The sequence below is a fragment of the Micromys minutus genome, assembly GCF_963924665.1.
Source record: "Micromys minutus genome assembly, chromosome: 2".
NCBI classification, from domain to species: domain Eukaryota; kingdom Metazoa; phylum Chordata; class Mammalia; order Rodentia; family Muridae; genus Micromys; species Micromys minutus.
Window position 1 is genome coordinate 88,034,513 of NC_137971.1, and position 18,942 is coordinate 88,053,454.

Below are 18,942 nucleotides of genomic sequence, written 5' to 3' on the forward strand. Positions count from 1 at the left end.
TTTTAATTACCCATGGGTTTAATTTGTTTTGAATTGAATAAATTCTCAAAAGGAGATGATATCACTCAGCTGTAACTTAATTATGGCACTTCTAATATATGACTGTGTTTTGTGGCCCAGTTTTTATATTTCTTTTCAGAGATGATGCATTTACTAGAAGAGTTTAATTTGCAGCTATGCATCCAAAAGATCTGAAATATCATTTTTGGTGAAGAAATCATATTTATTTTCCATGTCTCATAATTTGAAATTGAAGATGAGATATGAACTATACTTGTGGGCAGACACTTCCCTATTCTCCATTTTCTACTAATGTTTATGATTTCCAATAGAAAAATCAAGTTTATCCTGACATTTTAATGTCCCTGCCATGCATACCAGCATTCTGTAAGATTATCCTCGCTATGATTGACACTTGCAATTGAAACTTAAATTGGGGCTTTACTTCCCCAGTATAAGATGGTTTCGTGGTGATCTTAATGATTCCATTGGTCATCTCTCTTTATTATAAAACTAAGCCTGAGGATCCACACTTGGAGATGCATAACCTGAAATGGTCCAAATGCAGCTAAGAAATAGGCTGCATTCTTTCATCTTTCTGTAAACCCACTGCTGATTTATGTTGTAGGAAAGTACAGTGGCTTGTGAATAGTATAAATAGCTATTCAACAATTCAGTTAAAATTTCCCAGACTGCATCTGGGAGAATGAAATTCATTCTATCTTTGTCTTCCTATTAGCATTTTGCTCATAGTAGTTGATTCATATGCCCAATATCTGACATTTTATGTCCATATTTAATGACCCCAGTCTAGAATACAGGAAAATGTAAAAAGTTATTTGTTGACTTCATGATAAATTGCTAGAAATTTGTTCATATAGTAGTCAGTGTGCCATAGTTAAATGATAATATAATATTCTACAACTTTATCCTTATCAACTGTAAATCACTCTGTATATCCTGCTGTAAATTATTCTGTACGTCCTGCTCCATGACTTTTTTAATATATAATTGACTATTGTTCAGTTAGATCCCAGATTTAAATAACTTTGTCAAGGATGACTTTTCTGATATCTTGAACATTTTCTACAAATGAAGTCTCAGAGAACCCTGAAAAAATGCCGCAGTATTGTACAACTACCCTGTGGGAGTGATCTCCTTTGCCTATTTCTTAGAACTCAGAATACTGCCATTCACACCATACTACCATATCAAATGAATGAATAACAAATCTTTTTAGAGTTCTTATTTTATCATGCTAAGACTAGCACACATGATCTACCCTTCTAACCAATTCTGCGTGTATGAGAAAGCATTGTTAACTACAGATATCAGGTTATATAAGAGCAGATTTGTAAAATTTATTAACTCTTCCTAGCTGAAAATTTATGCCCATGAACTAGAAAAAGTAATAAAATACTTTCCCTACCCTCAAGCTCAGGGCCCACAATTCCACTTGCTGGTATGTGCACTTGTCTGTCTTAAAGAAATCCTATTACTTGGAGTCAGGCAGCACTTTCTCATCTGCAATAGATTTATTTCCCTTAGGATGATGTCCCCAGAGCCTATACTGTGGTATATTGTACTTTCCTTCTGCTTTAAGATTGAGTGATATTCTGTTATATAAACATACTGTATTTTCTTCATTTGTTCATCTGTTGAAGGGCATTGGATGTTTTGTTTTGTTTTGTTTTTAATTTTGGTTGTTGGGACAAGTACTATACCTAATAGAAAGTATGAATAGTGTTTAAAATAGATATTTTAATTATTCTGAATAAATATTGAGAAGACAGATCATTGTCTCATCTGGTAGTTTCATTCTTACATTTTAAAAGAGAACTGCAAATTCTTTTCTTTTCCACCCTTATCTACAATGCAGATTATTACAAACTCCATATGAATGAAACAACACTTGCTCCTTTTGCAATCAATAGTCACCCTGAGAAGTACAGGATACAATCTTATTCTGTAACTGTAATTTTAATTGACATTTTAGCTATGATTAGTAACACTAAACATTTTTTTAATTTTATTACATATATTTTATTTACATTTCAAATGTTATCCCCTTTCCTGGTTTCCCCTTCATACTTTCTCCCCCTGCTTCTATGAGGGTGTTCACCCACCCACCCACCCACCCCCTCTTGTCTTCCTCTGCTGACATTCCCCTACACTGGGGAATCCAGCCTTGGCAAAACCAAGTGCTTCTTTTCCCATTGATGCCCAAGTTTATCCTTTGCTATATGTGCAGATGAAGTCATAGGTCTGTTCATGTATACTCTTTGGATAGTAGTTTAGTACCTGAGAGCTCTAGTTGGTTAGTATTGTTCTTATGGGGTTTCAAACTCCTTCAACTCCTTCAAATCTTTTCTAACTCTTCCATTAAAGATCATGTTCTCAGTTCAATAGTTGGCGGTGAGTATCTGCCTCTGTATTTGTCAGGCTCTAGCAAAGCCTCTCAGGAGACAGCTATATAAGGCTCCTGTCAGCACGTACTACTTGGCATCAGCAATATTGTCTGGGTTTGGTGGCTGTATATGGGCTGGATCCCCAGGCAGGCAATCTCTGGATAACCTTTCCTTCAGCCTCTGCTCCAAACTTTGTTTGTGTATTTCCTCCTGAGAATAGTTTTGTTCCCCCTTCAAAGAAGGACTAAAACATCCACACTTTGGTCATCCTTCTACTTGAGCTTCATGTGGTGTGTGATTTATATCTTTGGTATTCCAAGCTATTGGGCTAATGTCCACTTATCAGTGAATGCATACCATGGGTGTTTTTTGTGATTGGGTTACATCTTTTTCTCAGGATGTTTTCTACACACATCCATTTGCCTAAGAATTTCATGAAGTCATTGTTTTTAAGAGCTGAGTAGTACTCCATTGTGTAAATGTTCCACATTTTCTATATGCATGAATCTGTTGAAGGACATCTGGGTTGTTTATGGCTTCTGGTTATTAAAAATAAGGGTGCTATGAAGATAGTGGAACATGTGTCCATGCTGTATGTTAGAGTATCTTGTGGGTATATGCCCAGGAGTGGTATATTTTTTAGCATAACCATTGTTCATTTACAAGTCTGTTCAATTTCTTAGAGCATTTTCTATTATATTAATTAATTAATTAATTAATTAATTCATATATATAAAACTTTTACCTGGTGTATATGTGGAGACCAGAGAAGGATGTCAGGTCCCCTGAGACTAGAGTTAACTGACAGTTGTGAACTGCCATGTGGGTCTAGAGCTCTCTTTTTTTTGTAAATATATGTATATTTATTTGTTTTCTTTATTTCTTAGACTTCATACAGTCTGTGAGTTGTTTCTGGGGAAAGTGCAAGCCTCTGGGGTTAGCATCCCACTATCAGTGACTGCATATTATGTCTGTTCTTTTGTGACTGGGTTATCTCACTCAGGATGATATTCTCTAGATGCAGCCATTTTCTTAAGAATTTGGTTAAGTCATGGTTTCTGGTGGCTGAGTAGTATTCCATTGTGTATATGTACCACAATTTTTGTATCCATTCATCTTCTGAAGGACATCTGGGTTCCTGCCAGCTTCTGGCTACTATAAATAGAGCTGCTATGAACATTGTGGTGCATATATCTTTGTTGTGTATTAAAGTGTCTCTGGGGTATATGCCCAGAAGTGGAATAGCTGGGTCTTCAGGTAGTAGTACTATATCCAATTTTCTGAGGTATCACCAGACAGATTTCCAGAGTGGATGTATTAGCTTGCAACCCCACCAACAGTGAAGAAGTGTTCCTCTTTCTCCACAGCCTCGCCAGAATCTGCTGTCATCTGAGTTTTGGATCTTGGCCAATCTGACTGGTGTGAGGTGGAATCTCAGAGTTGTTTTGATTTGCATTTCTCTGATGGCTAAGGATGTCGAGCACTTCCTCAGGTGTTTCTCGGCCATTTGGTGTTCCTCAACTGAAAACATTTTGTTTAGCTCTGTACCCCATTTTTTAATAGGTTTATTTGATTCTCTGGTGTCTAGCTTTTTGAGTTCCTTGTACACCTTGGATATTAGGCCTCTATCTGATGTGGTGTTGGTAAAGATCTTTTCCCATTCTGTTGGTTGCAATTTTGTTTTCTTGACGATGTCTTTAGCCTTACAAAACTTTGCAATCTCATTAAGTCCCATTTGTTAATCTTTGACCTTAGAGCTTGAGCCATTGGTGTTTTGTTCAGGAAAATTTCCCGTGTACCTATGTGTTCTAAAGTTTTCCCTACTTTCTCATCTAATAGTTTCAGTGTATCTGGTTTAATGTGGAGATCTTTGATCCACTTACACTTGAGCTTTGTAATAGGAGATAAGAACGGGTCTATTTTCATTCTTTTGCATGCTGAGTGCCAGTTGGACCAGCACCATTTGTTGAATAGGCTGTCCTTTTTCCATTGAATGTTTACTGCTCCTTTGTCAAAAAACAGGTGACCATATACATGAGGGCTCATTTCTGGATCTTCTATTCTATTCCATTGATCCACATGCCTATTTCTGTACCAGTACCATGAAGTTTTCAGCAAAATTGCCTTGTAATATAGCTTGAGGTCAGGGATAGTGATTCCCACAGATTTTTTTTTGTTGTTGCAGATGGATTTCGCTTTTCTAGGTCTTTTGTTATTCCATATGAAATTGCTCATTGATCTTTCCAATTCCATGAAGAACTGGGTTGGAATTTTGATGGGGATTGCATTGAATCTGTAGATTGCTTTTGGTATGATGGCCATTTTTAAGATGTTGATTTTTCCAATCCATGAGCATGGGAGATTTTTCCATTTTCTCAGATCCTCCTCAATTTCTTTCTTTAGAGGTTTGAAGTTCTTGTCATACAGGCCCTTCACTTGCTTAGTTAGAGTCACACCAAGGTATTTCATAGTTTTTGTAACTATTGTGAAGGGTACCTTTTCCCTAATTTCTTTCTTCACATGTTTGTCCTTTGAGTATAGGAAGGCTACTGATTTGATTGAGTTAATTTTGTATCCAGCCACTTTGCTGAACTTGTTTATCAGCTGTAGGACTTCTCTGGTGGAATTTTTGGGGTCACTCAAGTACACTATCATGTCATTGGCAAAGAGTGATGTTTTTATCTTTTCCTTTCCGATTTGTATCCCCTTGATCTCCTTTTGCTGTCTAATTGCTCCAGCCAGGACATCCAGTACTATGTTGAATAGGTAGGGGGAGAGTGGGCAGCCTTGTCGAGTCCCTGATTTTAGTGGGATTGCTTCAAGTTTCTCGCCATTAAGTTTGATGTTGGCTGTTGGTTTGCTGTATATTGCTTTTATTATGTTTAAGTATGGGCCTTGGATTCATGTTCTTTTCAGGACTTTTAACATGAAGGGGTGTTGAATTTTGTCGAAGGCTTTCTCAGCATCTAGTGAGATGACCATGTGATTTTTTTCTTTGAGTTTGTTTATATGGTGGATTACATTGATGGATTTCCTTATGTTAAACCATCCCTGCATCCCAGGGATGAAGCCTACTTGGTCATGATGAATGATCTTTTTGATGTGTTCTTGGATTTGGTTTGCAAGGATTTTGTTGAGTATTTTTGCATCAATGTTCATAAGTGAGATTGGTCTGCAGTTCTCTTTCCTTGTAGGGTCTTTGTGTGGTTTAGGTATGAGGGTTATTGTAGCCTCAAAAAATGAGTTGGGTAATATTCCATCTGATTCTATCTTTTGGAATAGTTTGGCAAGTATTGGTGTTATATCCTCAATAAAAGTCTGATAAAATTCTGCACTGAACCCGTCTGGACGTGGGCTTTTTTTGGTTGGGAGGCTTTTGATGACTTCTTCTATTTCTTTAGGTGTTATCGGGTTATTTAGATGGTTTACTTGGTCACGTTTTAACTTTGGGACCTTGTATCTGTCTAGAAATTCATCTATTTCCTCCAGATTTTCCAATTTTGTGGAGTATAAGTTTTTGTAGTAGGATCTGATTATTTCTTGAATTTCCTCATTTTCAGTTGTTATGTCCCCACTTTCTTGTCTTATTTTGTTAATTTGGATACTCTCTCTTTGCCCTCTAGTTAGTCTGGCTAGGGGTTTATCAATCTTGTTGATTTTCTCAAAGAACCAACTCTTGGTTTTGTTGATTTTTTCAATGGTTCTTTTTGTTTCTATTTGGTCTATTTCTGCCCTAATTTTGATTATTTCTTGCCATCTACTCTTTTTGGGTATATCTGCTTCCTTTTGTTCTAGGGCTTTTAGCTGTGCTGTCAGGTTGCTGATGTGAGCTCTCTCCAGTTTCTTTTTGGAAGCACTTAGGGCTATGAGTTTTCCTCTCAATACTGCTTTCATTGCATCCCATAGGTTTGGGTATGTTGTGTTTTCGTTTTCATTGAATTCTAGATAATCCTTAATTTCTTTCTTTATTTCTTCTTTGACCCTGCTATCCTTTAACAGAGCATTGTTTAGTTTCCATGTGTATGTGGACATTTTGTTGTCTTTGTTGTTGTTAAAGACCAGCCGTAGAACATGGTGATCTGAGAGGATGCATGGGAGTATTTCAATCTTCTTATATCAATAGAGGCTCGTTCTGTGTCCAACTATGTGCTCAATTTTCGAGAAGGTGCCATGGGGTGGTGAGAAGAAGGTGTATTCTTTTACTTTTGGATAGTTTGTTCTGTATATATCTATTAATTCTAGTTGGTTCAAAGTCTCTGCTAGTTTTGCAGTGTCCTTGTTCAGTTTCTGTTTCCCTGATCTGTCCATTGGTGAGAGTGGGGTATTTAAGTCTCCCACTATTATTGTGTGGGGTGAAATGTATTTTTTGAGCTTTAGTAGGTTTTCTTTTATGAATGTGGGTGATTTTTTTATTTGGAGCATATATGTTAAGGATAGAGAGTTCCTCCTGACAGATTTCCCAGGTAATTAGTAAAAAGTGTCCTTCCTTATCTTTTTTGATAACTTTTGGTTGGATATTTACTTTTTTCGATATTAGAATAGCCACTCCAGCTGGTTTCTTGGAGCTGTTTGCTTGGAAGTTTTTTTTTTTCCACCCTTTTACTATGATATAGTGTCTGTTTTTGTCTCTGAGATGAGTTTCCTGTATGCAGCAAAAGGCTGGATTTTGTTTATGTATCCAGTCTGATACTCTATGTCTCTTTATTGGGGAGTTGAGAGCATTTATGTTAATAGATATCAAGAAATAGTTGTTTCTTTTTCCTGCCATTATTGCTTTTTTGGGTTGAGTTGTGTCTGTGTTTTTTTCTTCTTTTAGTTTTCTTGTTTAGTTTTCTTGTTCTTACTAGGCTGTATTTTCCCTCATTGTATTGGGTTTTCCACCTATAATTCTTTGTAGTGCTTGGTTTGTGGTCAGATATTGTGTGAATTTTGATTTTTCTTGAAATATTTTCGTCTCTCCATCGATGGTGATTGATAGTTTTGCTGGGTATACCAGCTTGGGCTGGCACTTGTGCTCTCTTAAGGAGTACATGATGTCTGTCCAGACTCTTCTAGCTTTCATAGTCTCTGTTGAGAAATATGGTGTGAGTCTGATTGGTCTGCCTTTATATGTTACCTGACCTTTTTCCCTTACTGCTTTTAGTATTATTTCTTTACTTTGGGTGCTTGATGTTTTTACTATTATGTTCCGCGAGGTATTTCTTTTCAGGTCCAACCTATTTGGAGTTCTGAAGGCTTCTTTTATGCTCGTGGTCATCTCATTCTTGAGGGTAGGGAAATTTTATTCTATGATTTTGTTGAAGATATTTACTGTGCCCCTTAGTTGATACTCTTCTCCCTCTTCTATTCCTATTATCCTTAGGTTCGGTCTTCTCATTGTGTCTTGGATTTCTTGGACATTTTGGGTTAGGAGCTTTTTGTTTTTTGCATCTTCTCTGGCTGTTTTGTCTATGTTTGCAATGTTGTCCTCTGCCCCCGAGATTCTCTCTTCAATCTCTTGTAATCTATTGGAAATGCTTGCTTCTGTGACTTCTGATTTCTTTTTTTGGTGTTCTGACTCTAGGGTTATCTCTTTTAATGTTTTTTTTTTTATTGTGTCAATCTCTGTTTTAATTTCCCTCTTCCATTCCTTTATTTCTTTGGTTCTGTTTTCGTCTCGTTCTTTGAGTTCTTTGAGTGTTTTTCTTGTTTCTTCTTTAAAAGCTTCTGAATCTTTTTGCTTTTCCTCTTTTTCTTGTTTAAGTAACTCTATCAGCGTCTTGAGGCATGATTTCAGGTCTGTGTCTTCTTTTTCTGGAGTGTTTGGAATTCCGATGTTTGCTGTTATGGGAGTGCTGGGCTCTGGTGTTGCTAGATTGTCTTGGTTCCCTTGGGATATACTCTTTCTCTTTCCTCTTGCCATTTTGTTGTCGGTGATATGTTCTTGCCTTTCCCTTGTATCTGGTCTGTGTCCCTGGTTTTCCACTGGTTGAGGTGTCAGATGGGTTGAGCCCTGTTTTATGCCTCAGAGTCGTCGGGTGTGAGCAGAAGTTCCAATGTTCTGTTTCTGTTTGCTGTATCAGGCATGGCAGGGCAAGGCAGGGGGTCCACTTTCCGTGTGTACTCCACAGAGATCTTTCTGCTCCCCTGCAGCCCAGGTCTCCCACCCACCAGTTGCTTAGCCTCTATGAGCCTCCGTTCCGGATGGCAGATGGGCCAGGCTCTGCTCCGCGTCCTGAAGTCGCCTCCGGGCAGAAACAGAAGTTCTAATTTTGTGTTCCCAATCGCAGTTGCTCAGCCTCTATGAGCCGCCGATCTGGGTGGCAGGTATGCCATGCTCCGCTCTGCGTCCGGAAGTCGCCTCCGGGAGGAAACAGAAGTTCTAATTTTATGTTCCCAATCGCAGTTGCTCAGCCTCTATGAGCAGTTGATCCGGGTGGAGGTAGGCCAGGCTCCACTCTGCGTCCGGAAGTCGCCTCCGGGTGGAAACAGAAGTTCTAATTTTTGTTCCCAATTGCTGGATCGGGCAAGGCGGTGCAGGGCAAGTTACAGTGTGCACTGTCCGTGTGCACTCCGAAGAGATCTCTCTGCTCCCCTGCAGTCTTGGTCTCTCCTGAGATTCTAATCTTACCCATTCTGACTGGTGTGAAGTGTAATCTTAGGGTTGCTTTGACTTGCACTTCTCTGATGACTAAAGATGATAAACAATTTTTTAGGTGCTTCTCAGTTATTCAATGTTCCTCAGTTGTGAAGTCTCTGTGTAGCTCTGTACCCCATTGTTAATAGGATTATTTGATTCTCTATGGCATAACTTCTTGAGTTCTTTGTATATATTGGACACAAGCCCTCTATCAGATATAGGATTGGTAAAGATCTTTCCCAATCTGTTGGCTGTTTTTTTTTTTTTGACAGTGTCCTTTGCCTTAGAGAAGCTTTGCCATTTCATGAGGTCTCATTTGCTGATTTTTGATCATATAGCATAAGCCACTGGTGTTCTGTTCAGGAAATTTTTCCATGTGTCTTTGTGTTCTAAGCTCTTCCAAACTATCTATGCTATTAGTTTCAGTGTATCTGGTTTTATGTGGAGGTCCTCAATTCACTTGGACAAGAACTTTTTACAAGGAGATAAGAAAGGATCTATTTGCATTCTTCTGCATGCTGACTGCCAGTTGAACCAGAACCATTTGTTGAAAGGGCTGTTCTTTTCCTATTGAATGTTTTTAGCTCCTTTGGCAAAGATCAAGTGACCATAGGTATGTGGGTTCATTTATGGGTCTTCAATTCTATTCCATTGGTCTACCTGCCTGTCTCTGTACCAATACCAGGCAGTTTTTATCACAATTGATCAATATTAGATCAGAATCAGGGATGGTGATTTTCCTGGAAGTATTTTAATTGTTGAGAATGGTTTTTCCCATTCTGAGTTTTTTATTATTCCAAATAAATTTGCAAATTGCTCTTTCAAACTCTATGACGAATTGAGTTGGAATTTTGATGGGGATTGCATTGATTTTGCAGATTGCCTTAAGCCAGATGTCCATTTTTATAATGTTGATCCTTCCCATTTATGAGCATGAGAGATCTTTCCATCTTCTGAGGTCTACTTTAATTTCCTTCTTAAGATACTTGAAGTTCTTGTATTACAGATTCTTCACTTTTTTTAATATTGTCACAACAAGGTATTTTATATTCTTTTTGGCTATTGTGAAGTGTGTCAATTCTCTAATTTCCTTCTCAGCCTGTCTGCTCTTTGAATAAAGGAAGGCTACTGATTTGTTTGAGTTAATTTTATATTCAGCCACTCTGCTGAAGGTGTTTATCAGCTGTAAAAGTTCCCTGGTGGAACTTAAGTATACCATTATATCATCTGCAAATAATATTTTGACTTCTTCCTTTCTAATTCATATTCCTTTGACCAGATTTTGTTGTCTTATTGCTCTGGTTAGTACTTCAAGCAATTCTATATAGTACTATATAGAATAGTTAGGGAGAGAGTGGACAGCCTTTTCTAGTCCCTGATTTTAGTGGGATTGCTTTAAGTTTCTCACCATTTACTTTGATGCTAACTATGGGTTTGCAGTATATTGTTTTTACTATATTTAAGTGTGAGCCTTGAATAGCTGAAATTTCCAAGACTTTTAACATAAAGTGGTCTTGAATTTTGTCTAATGCTTTATCAGCATTTAGAGAGATAATTATGTAATTTTTTTCTTTGAGTTTGTTTATATAGTGGATGACATTGATGGATTTTCATATATTGAAAGATCCTTGCATTTCTAGGATGAAGCCTAGTGGATCATGGTGAATAATAGTTTTGATGTGTTCTTGGATTCAGTTTGCAAGAATTTTATTGAGTATTTTTGCATCAATGTTCAACAGGGAAATTGGTCTAAAGTTTTCTTTCTTTGTAGGGTCTTTGTGTGGTTTAGAAATGAGTATAATTGTGGCTTCAAATAATGAGTTTGGTAGTGTTCCTTCTATTTCTATTTTGTGGATTAGTTTGAAGAGTATTGCTATTAAGTCTTCTATGAAAGCCTGAAAGAATTTTGCACTAAACCTATCAGATCCTGGGCCTTTTGTGTTTGGAAGGCTTTTGATGACTGCTTCTATTTCTTTAGGGGTATGAGGCTGATTAGATAGTTTATCTGATCCTGATTTAACTTTGGTACCTGGTATCAGTATAGAAAATTGTACATTTCCTATAGATTTTCATGTTTTGTTGAGTATAGGCCTTTGTAATATGATCTGATGCTTTGTTGAATTCCCTCAGTTTCTGTTGTTATATCTTGCCTTTCATTTCTGATTTTGTCAACTTAGATACTCTCTCTGTGCAGTCAAGTTAGTCTGACTAAAAGTTTATCAAACTTGTTGATTTTCTCAAAGAAGCAGCTCTTGGTTTTTGCTGATTCTTGTATAGTTCTTTTTGTCTCTATTTGATTGATTTCAGCTCTGAGTTTAATTATTTCCTGCTGTCTACTCCTCTTGGGTGTATATGCTTCTTTTTGATCTAGAGCTTTAAATTTTTCTGCCAAGTTGTTAGTGTATAATTTTTCCAGTTTCTTTTTTGAGGTGCTCAGCACTATGAGTTTTCCTTTTTGCATGGCTTTCATAGCATCCAGTAAGTTTGGGTATGTTGTACCTTTATTTTCTTCAAATTCTTAAAAGTCTTTGATTTATTTCTTTATTTCTTTTTTGACAAGGTATCACTGAGTAGAGAATTGTTTAGCTTCTATGAATATTTGGGCTCTTTGTTGTTGTTATTGTTGTTGACCACCAGTCTTATTCCGTGCGATCTGATAGAATGATCAGAATTATTTCAACCTTCTTGTATCTGTTGAGGCCTTTTTTGTGACTGACTATATGGTCAGTTTTGAAGGAGGTGCAATGAGGTGCTAAGAAGGTATATCCTTTTGTTTTAGAATGAAATATTCTATAGATGTCTGCTAAATCCATTAGGTTCATAACTTCTGTTAGTTTCACTTTGTCACTGTTCAGTTTCTGCATCCATGATCTATCCATAGATGAGAGTGGGGTGTTGAAGTCTCCTACTATTATTGTGTGTGGCATAATATATGCTCTGAGATTTAGTAGATTTCTTTTATGAATGTAGATGCTCTTGTGTTTGGAGTATAGATATTCAGGATTGAGAGTTCATCTTGATAAATTTCTTTTAATGTATAAGAAGTGTCCTTCCTTGTCTTTTTTGATAACTTCTGGTTGAAAATCTATTTTGTTTTTGCAGCTAACATGAATTTCCTCTATGCAGCAAAATACTGGATTCTGTTTATGTATTCAATCTGATAGCCTATGTCCAGTATTTTGCTGCATAGAGGAAATTCATGTTAGCAGCAAAAACAGGCGCTACCTCAGAGTAAAAGACTGGGGTAAAAAACTTTCAAAGAAAATGGTACCAAGGAAAAAATATTTAACGTAGCCATCCTAATATCAAACAAAATAGATTCATAAAAGAAATCTACTAAATCTTAAGGGATTTTAAGAAATAGTGATTGTTGTTTCCTGCTATTTTGTTATTACAGATAAAATTACGTTTGTGTGCTTTTCTTCTTTGGTGTTTATTGCAAGAGGATTAGTTTTTTTTTTCTTAATTTCCTAGGGTAAAGTTTTTCTCTTTGTGTCTTAGGTTTTCATCTATTATCTTTTGTAGGGCTGGATTTATGGGCAGATATTGTGTAAATTTGTTTTTATCCTGGGATATCTTGGTCTCTCCATCTATGGTATTTAAGAGTTTTGTTGGATATAGTAACCTGGGCTGGCATTCGTGTTTCTTTAGGGTCTGTATCATGTAAATCCAGGATCTTCCAGCTTTCATAGTCTCCATTGAAAAGTCTGGTGTAATTCTTATTGGTCTGCCTTTATATGTTACCAGTCCTTTTTCTCTTACTGCTTTTAATATTCTTTCTTTATTTTGAGCATTTGTTGTTTTGATTACTATGTGTCAGAAATAATTTATTTTCTTTTTCTGTCTATTTAGGGTTCTGTAGGCTTCTTGTATGTTCTCTCTCTCTCTCTCTCTCTCTCTCTCTCTCTCTCTCTCTCTCTCTCTCTCACTCTCTCTCTAGGTTAGGAAAGTTTTCTTCTATAATTTTGTTGAAAATATTTACTGGGTCTTTCAGTTGGGAATCTTGACTCTTCTACACCTATTATCCTTAGGTTTGGACTTATTGTGTCCTGGATTTCCTGGATGTTTTGTGTTGGGATATTTTTGATTTTTCATTTTCTCTGAGTGTTGTGTCAATGATTTCTATGGAATCTTCTGCTCCTGAGATTCTCTCCTCCATCTCTTGTATTCTGTTGGTGATGCTAGCTAGCATCTATGACTCCTGATGTCTTTTCTATGTTTTCCAACTTCAGGGTTATCTCCTTTTGTGTTTTCTTCATTTTTTCTATTTATGTTTTAGTTCCTTCACCTGGTTGTTTGTGCTTTCCTTTAGCTCTTCAATAATTTTTGTGTTTCCTCTTTAAGGGCTTCAACTTGTTTGTGTGTTTTTCCTGGTTTTTGTGTATTTTTTTAAGTTTTTATTTATGTGCATAATGGTTATCAAAAAAACCAGAAAAAGACTTCATCCAGCAACTGATAGGAACAGATGTAGAGTCCCACAGATGAACATATATGCAGAGCTCAGGAGTCCTGTATCCTGTGGAGTATGGAAAGGAAAGATTGAGAAACCAGTGGGATCAGAGATACCACATGAATCAACTGACAAGGGCTCATGGTGCTTGCAGAGATCTTTCTTCATTCTTTCCTGGATCTTTGTATCTTCTTTAAGCCTGAACCATATCATTTTAATCACTGTAGCTTTGACAGATACTTTGGAAGGCTGGAGAGAAGACTCAACCATTAAAAGCTAAGTTCATACCCAAAAATAAATATACTTTGAAAACAACAATTATGACACAGCAGCTACGTTGTTTCTCAAGATAATTTTGACAATTTTGAGTGTTTTATGAGTGAATGTCAAATATTGAGTTTATATTTGTTTATATAAATAATGTCTTCAAGGTTTTGGTAGGGTTCAGGTGGCTCTATAATTATATTGGATATTTCTAACATTTAACAATATCAAATCCCTCAGTGCATGAGCCAAAGATGTTACTTCATGAATTAAATCTGTGGCAGTTTTATTCACCACATTTTTATAGCTGTCAGTGGAACATCTTCCTGTGTTAATTTTTTTCCTGTGTGTTTCATCTTTGTATAAGCTTCTAGAAATAGGTTTCTTTTCTAAATTTCCCTATCAAGAATTTTATAGACTCTCTAGAGAAAAGCAACCAACTTGGTTGTTTGGTTACAAGGCATACAACTTTGATGATGCATTTTAGCTTTTTGAGCAAATATTGGTAATTATATATTTTTTAAAATGTCATAGATATTCAAAGAAAATCTACCTCTTTTCATTTTCTTACATGTTTCTTTTACTATATTTTGTCCAATTATCCAAGCTAGAACTTTCGGCACTAGTGAATTCAAGTATCAGAAGAAAACCCACTTTTTCCTGTCTTACTGGGGGAAAGCACCAATTTTAACCAATAAGTATGTTTGTTATATGGTGATAATAGGCAAATTTTATATTGTGAAAAAAGTTGTTTCCAAACCTTGCTGTTTTAAAAAAAATTATAAAAGTGCTTGTGTCCTAGGTTTCCTTTGTATTTATTGAGATAAATCAGTGATATTTTTTGTTCATTTTGTATCACATCAATTTGCATATGCTACAGCATTCTTACATGTTACACATAAACTTTAGAGTATGTGGTCTTCTGTTGTTGAATTCACTTTGCTAGGAACTTTGTGGAAAAAATGTTATATTTATATTCAGCTGGATAGTAACCTGTGGCTTTATTTTCTCATAAATGTATCAAACTTAATATCAGAACAGCAACTACTTAAAACTGAAATTTTAACTATAAAGCAAAGATGGCATCATCCAGAGAGGCATAAAAAACAATCATTTCCTGAACGTTTTCAACTTTGAATTGAAACTGATTCTACATAGTGTATGCTTGTCCACTTTTGCCACTTACAAGAGAGTTTCCATGAAAGGTTATCACCAAAAAAGTTGATGCACACAAAAAGTAACTGGCAGATAATACATATTTATGAAAATATAAGCATCTGTAAATTTTACAGTCCAGATGGATTATCAGTGAAATTTTAACAAGCAAGACAAGTACTCAAGGGGTTATATCCCAAAGGCACTGTTTCTTATAAACATAGCCTTCCTTTTTATTGGTAATTACTTGCCATTTGTCATTTATATTAAGGTACAGACACAGACATGTAACAGTTTTCCTCTTCTGCTGATACATGATGATTATTTCTCATTTTTTGCATTAAAATTTAAATATTGGTTTGTTAAGGCATTGATTATTTTTCCCACATTCACCTATGCTCAGTACATAGTATTATATATGTGTATGTATATATATATATATATATATATATATATATATATATATATATATTCATCTTATTCAAAATAAGACTTTTATGAGGTACATACTGAAGTACCTTATGATGAAGTAATGGTGGGTCTGTGTTTTATATGCCAATTGTCCAAAACTCCACAGGTTGTCAGTCATAAAGCCAAGTCCTGAGCTCACCTGCCTTGTCACTGACCTTTAGAAAGATGTTTTCCCCATTTCAGTGGATCTTTATTGTTCACTTAAATGTAAACTACCAAACAACATGTGGTTTATATGATTTATTTATATCAAAGAAATAAAGTTTTCTAATCATGAATGGCCATAAATAAGGTGAAGTTCTTTGATGAGGTATCTACCATACAATTGCTTGTTCCTGCACATGTGTAACTACCTATGTTTTGTCATTTATATAATAAAAACAATATGCAAGTAACAATACTGGATTCTATTCTAATACCTTCTCATTTTTCTTTTCTGACAGGGATGGAGCCTAGAAACTACACAGTTGTAACAGAGTTGATTCTTTTAGGGTTAACAGAGGATGCTACAGTCAGAATAATTTTATTTGTTATGTTTCTGATAATCTACTCCATCACCTTAATAGGGAACTTGAACATAATTGTGTTAATCAGAACCAGCCCTCAGCTTCACACGCCCATGTACCTTTTCCTTAGCCATTTGGCCATTCTAGACATTGGATACTCCAGTTCAGTCACACCCATCATGCTGAGGGGCTTTCTTAGAAAGGGAACATATATCCCTGTGGCTGGCTGTGTAGCTCAACTCTGTATTGTGGTGGCATTTGGGACTTCTGAATCTTTCTTGCTAACTTTCATGTCTTATGACCATTATGTTGTCATCTGCTCACCTTTGCTCTACTCAACACAGATGCCCTCTACAGCCTGCATTCTCTTAGTTTGAGCTTCCTACATAGGTGGTTGGGTGAATGCTTTGATATTTACTGGTTGTTCCTTAAATCTGTCCTTGTGTGGACTAAATAAAGTTAATCACTTTTTCTGTGACTATTCACCACTTTTGAGGCTTTCCTGTTCCCATGATTTTTCTTTTGAAGTCATTCTAGCAATATCTTCGGGCTCCATCATTGTGGCCACTGTGTTTACCATTGCACTGTCTTATGTCTACATACTTGTGTTAATCCTGAAGATGCGCTCTACTGAGGGCCGACAGAAGGCCTTCTCCACCTGCACCTTCCACCTCACTGCAGTCACTCTGTTCTTTGGAACCATCACATTCATTTATGTGATGCCTCAATCCAGCTATTCCACAGACCAGAACAAAGTAGTATCTGTGTTTTACACAGTGGTGATCCCCATGTTGAACCCACTCATCTACAGTCTCAGAAACAAGGAGGTCAAAGAAGCTATTAGAAAACTGATGGCTAAAACACAGTGGTCGTCCGGAAATATTTGAAATTTACAAACAATATAATAAAGTCTGCTCTTACAGGTTAATGACAATATATTAAGTAAATTTAAGAATATTCTTATAATATTGTAGATTTATTAATTTTTCCATCTCAGTTTCAAGCCTTTTCAGTATAAAAATAATGGGTTCACCAAGATAACAACACTTTGTTTTGCTTTTTTCTTTATCCTTTTATTGTCCACCATTTTTTTTTGCATCTGTAAGTACAAGTATTTCCTGTGTTCTTTGAATGTAGCCTTTAAAATTAAAATGATAGAAGTTTCTAGAAGCCTTTGAATGAGGATAACTTTGTCATCTGTGATATCAGTCTAAAAGAAAACCTCCTGCTGTACAAAAATCTAATGGTTGAAGCCAATGGGCCTGGTGTTAGGATCCTGTTCTGAACAGTATTGTTTTGTAGTTCTTCTGTTAATGAACTGTGACTGATCAATGTGAAATATAACCCAAATTATATCTTAGACAATGGCTGTTATCTTTTAGGAATCTATTGACAAGAATAGTAGGGATTGCCTTACTCCTATGGAGATGGAGCACTTGATGTACTCTGGGGCCATTTCACTATTGAAAATAATAGGTTGCATGTCATATTTTTAAACTATGTATTTATTTTGTTTTCTTTTTAAAGATTTATCTATTTTATGTGCATGAGTATTTTGTCTACATGTATACCTGTATACCATATGCTTGCTTGGTGCCCAGGGAGGTCCGAAGAGTGTGTCATATCCCCTGGAACTAGGACTCTCACCACATAGCAACTGAAAATCAAACCCTGGTCTTCTGCAAGAGCAACTCATGCTCTTAACCTCTGTGCTATATCCAGCCCTGTACACTCATATTTTTAAACATACTTTATTGGAAAAACATTGGTCTTGAAAATTCTTTCTCTGAACCATTTTTCTCTATTTTATTTTTAGAATTTAAAATTATTTGTGTTATGATCAACCCTTTTGGTGATTACCTATCTTTTGTGCAAATGTATTTAAACAAAAAGCATGATGTTTAATGAAGCTGGGTTTTAATGAAAATGTAAATATTTGATTAATCTTAATGCATCCTACATCACAAAATGTGCAGTGTTTTCATAGTATTCAAATTTTCCAACTGCTGGAAGAACAAGCACATGTAGCTGTAAGATTTTGGAGCTCAAATTTTGATTAAAGCCTCATAAATTCTACTTCTTTAGACTTTTCAGTTATGTTTTAACACAAAACTATACAAACTAAATTACTTTCTACTCTAAATAATGAGAAATTATTGCTCTCTCCTATGGTCTCTGACTAAAGTTTTTCTTAGAGGCTTATTTAGGACCAAGCACTACATATATAACTGATACCACAGACCATGATATGGTTTGCAAAAAACTTTCTGTGTGACACAATAGGGCAGGAAAAGATTACACTGGTCCTTAGGGGATTTTTCTATAGTCACGGGCATTTAGTGATTGTGCTGTGTTAATGCTTATAATAAAAGTTTATTTCCATTAGGTCCTAGGGATGACCAAGCAATAGATCTTTAATTTTTTTCTGTGAAATGATATAAAAGTAAGAAAAGAAGGACTCTTTGAATATATAGTCTTCCCAGAATTAATTTTAAATTGTCCTTAGTATGCATTTTGAAACCATCTATGATCCAAAGCACAATACTACAATGTGCTTCCTAAGGCAGCTTCAGCTGGTATTTTTCAAAATGACAAGGGATGAGCTAGGTATATCGAATATGTAGTCCATAGATGTGGAAGTTTGTTTTCCCTGCACCATCCCTAACTCCACCTGTATTTTTCAGTTAGAACTGGATGAGTCTATCAGTGTGTTGTTTCTTCTCTACATAAATATCTGCTTATTTACCTATAGATTATTAAGATTGTACCAGTAGAATAGGAAAATATAAAAGACCAATAATTTGGATGTATAGCTAAGTGAATGATGGTTATGGGACAGCATAGAATCTAGTCTAATATGAAGGCAGAAGGGAAGATGAAAGGAATAAAGAATAAATATGCTGTGAAATCAAGACATCAAAGTTCCCAGTGTGACTAAAAGATTTTGGCAAAGGCTCACTAAAACTATAAACTCACGTTACTTGGGGTTTCTAAACTAAAAGTGCTATGAAGAATATATCTGATATAATCTCTGTAGACTGTCCAATCGCTTTTATTCTCATTGGTCTT

The 18,942-nt window shown here is 35.9% G+C and overlaps 2 protein-coding genes across 3 annotated transcripts in view; both read left to right on the forward strand.

Moving 5' to 3' along the window:
* Nucleotides 1-18,942, forward strand: part of LOC308417178 (olfactory receptor 5P6) — a gene marked incomplete at both ends in the record, with an annotated part of 162,669 nt that overhangs the window by 117,935 nt on the left and 25,792 nt on the right. The window lies entirely within an intron of this gene.
* Nucleotides 15,813-16,760, forward strand: LOC308416958 (olfactory receptor 5p57-like; the record flags this gene model as incomplete). Its single annotated transcript, XM_080912059.1, is given in 2 exon segments — nucleotides 15,813-16,247; nucleotides 16,251-16,760. Coding segments are annotated over 2 exon segments (945 nt in total).